The sequence below is a fragment of the Tetrahymena thermophila genome (genome assembly GCF_000189635.1).
Source record: "Tetrahymena thermophila SB210 genomic scaffold scf_8254868, whole genome shotgun sequence".
NCBI classification, from domain to species: Eukaryota; Ciliophora; class Oligohymenophorea; order Hymenostomatida; family Tetrahymenidae; genus Tetrahymena; species Tetrahymena thermophila.
Genome location: NW_002476607.1, coordinates 1 through 1,328, shown reverse-complemented (window position 1 = coordinate 1,328; position 1,328 = coordinate 1). Strand labels below are relative to the sequence as shown.

The 1,328-nt window shown below is 23.4% G+C and overlaps 2 protein-coding genes across 2 annotated transcripts; one reads left to right on the top strand and one right to left on the bottom strand. All coding sequences in view use genetic code 6, as the record gives it.

Annotated features, from left to right (window-relative positions):
* Nucleotides 1-252: 252 nt before the first annotated feature.
* TTHERM_002653500 (hypothetical protein) lies at nucleotides 253-414 on the top strand (the record flags this gene model as incomplete). Its single annotated transcript, XM_012795230.1, has 1 exon — nucleotides 253-414. A coding segment is annotated over one exon (162 nt), but the record flags the coding sequence as incomplete, so codon positions are not given.
* Nucleotides 415-777: 363 nt separating this feature from the next.
* On the bottom strand, nucleotides 778-1,029 carry TTHERM_002653499 (hypothetical protein; the record flags this gene model as incomplete). Its single annotated transcript, XM_012795229.1, has 1 exon — nucleotides 778-1,029. One exon carries the CDS (start codon nucleotides 1,027-1,029, stop codon nucleotides 778-780), a length of 252 nt encoding a protein of 83 aa, XP_012650683.1.
* Nucleotides 1,030-1,328: the final 299 nt, after the last annotated feature.

The window sequence follows — 1,328 nt, the reverse complement described above, 5'->3', positions numbered from 1 at the left end:
CCTAAATTCATACCTCCAAATATTAATATAACTATATAATTTAGTTATTTACTTAAGGTTAACTCAACTGGTACTTAAATGTTCACCATTATTTATCAAAAATAAAAATTTATAAGAGTCAACTATTAGCAAAATCTATACCCACCAATTTATAGGTTAATTTTTCTTTATAATGAATTATTTTTATAAATTATTCTTAAAATATTAAATAGATCTATGAGCTTGAGTTTCTACTTCTAGTTTTACATTGAGACATGTGAGTTAGGCCAAATAACTAATTTTGTTGAACCAATTGATTTATAACTATTTTCTAACCAACTTTAAAATCAAAGCCTAAGTCAATATAATTAATCAAGCTTTCAATATGATATTCTCCCTTATACTTTAGCATCTAATTAAACCTTTAATATGAGCGTAAGTTTTTTATAAATATTTGTAAGAAACACAAATAAAACTTTTAAACTAATGTATCAAATATCATTTATTTGGATAGAAATAATATTTCTAAAATTTTTTTATGAATTTGGCAATAAAAGAAATGTAATTTATTAACAAAAAAAAAACATAAAAACCAAAATGCCTCTTATTTATTGAATACCATTCCCATATTATTAATAAAAATATTTTAGATTTTAATATTCAAATTTGAAATATTCTTCTTCAAATAATTCAAACCTTATTTATTTTTTCTTAATTTAATTTAAAAATAGCTGATTTTAAATTTGAGTTCAGATAGTAAGATTGCTGCCATCCAAAATATATCAGTTAATATTTAAATCACAGATTTATATTTGCAAATTATCGGAGGCTCTACTCTTAATTTAGGATATCAAAATAAAACGGTCTTAAGTACAGATTCGAGGGATTATGAAATTTAAGATCAAAATTCCCCTTCAAATATAAACTTTAGTTGGAAGTGTACTAGTCTAATCTCTAATGACCTTATTTGCTATGATTACTAGAATAAGTAGATCTAATTGTAGCAAGGAATTAGTAGTATTACATTTCCTGGTAAAACTTTCTAGCCATACACAATAATTTAGTTAACTGTTGTTGGATAAAAAGATTCTAGGAAATCAAATTTCACTACTACTTGTATATTCACAGAATTAGATATTCCTCCACTAAATATTGTATAAACTGCAACGAGCATAAAGAAAAAAATTAATTTGAATGATGATCTTAATTTTTAAATAATTTATGGTGAGAATGTTTCGTCAGATTATTTGTCTTATGCAGGAGCTATATTATATGATAATAATCCAGTTGCAGCTATCAGATTTGATTATTTTCAAATTAGATTCAGAATTTGGAACTATTTTTAAAAA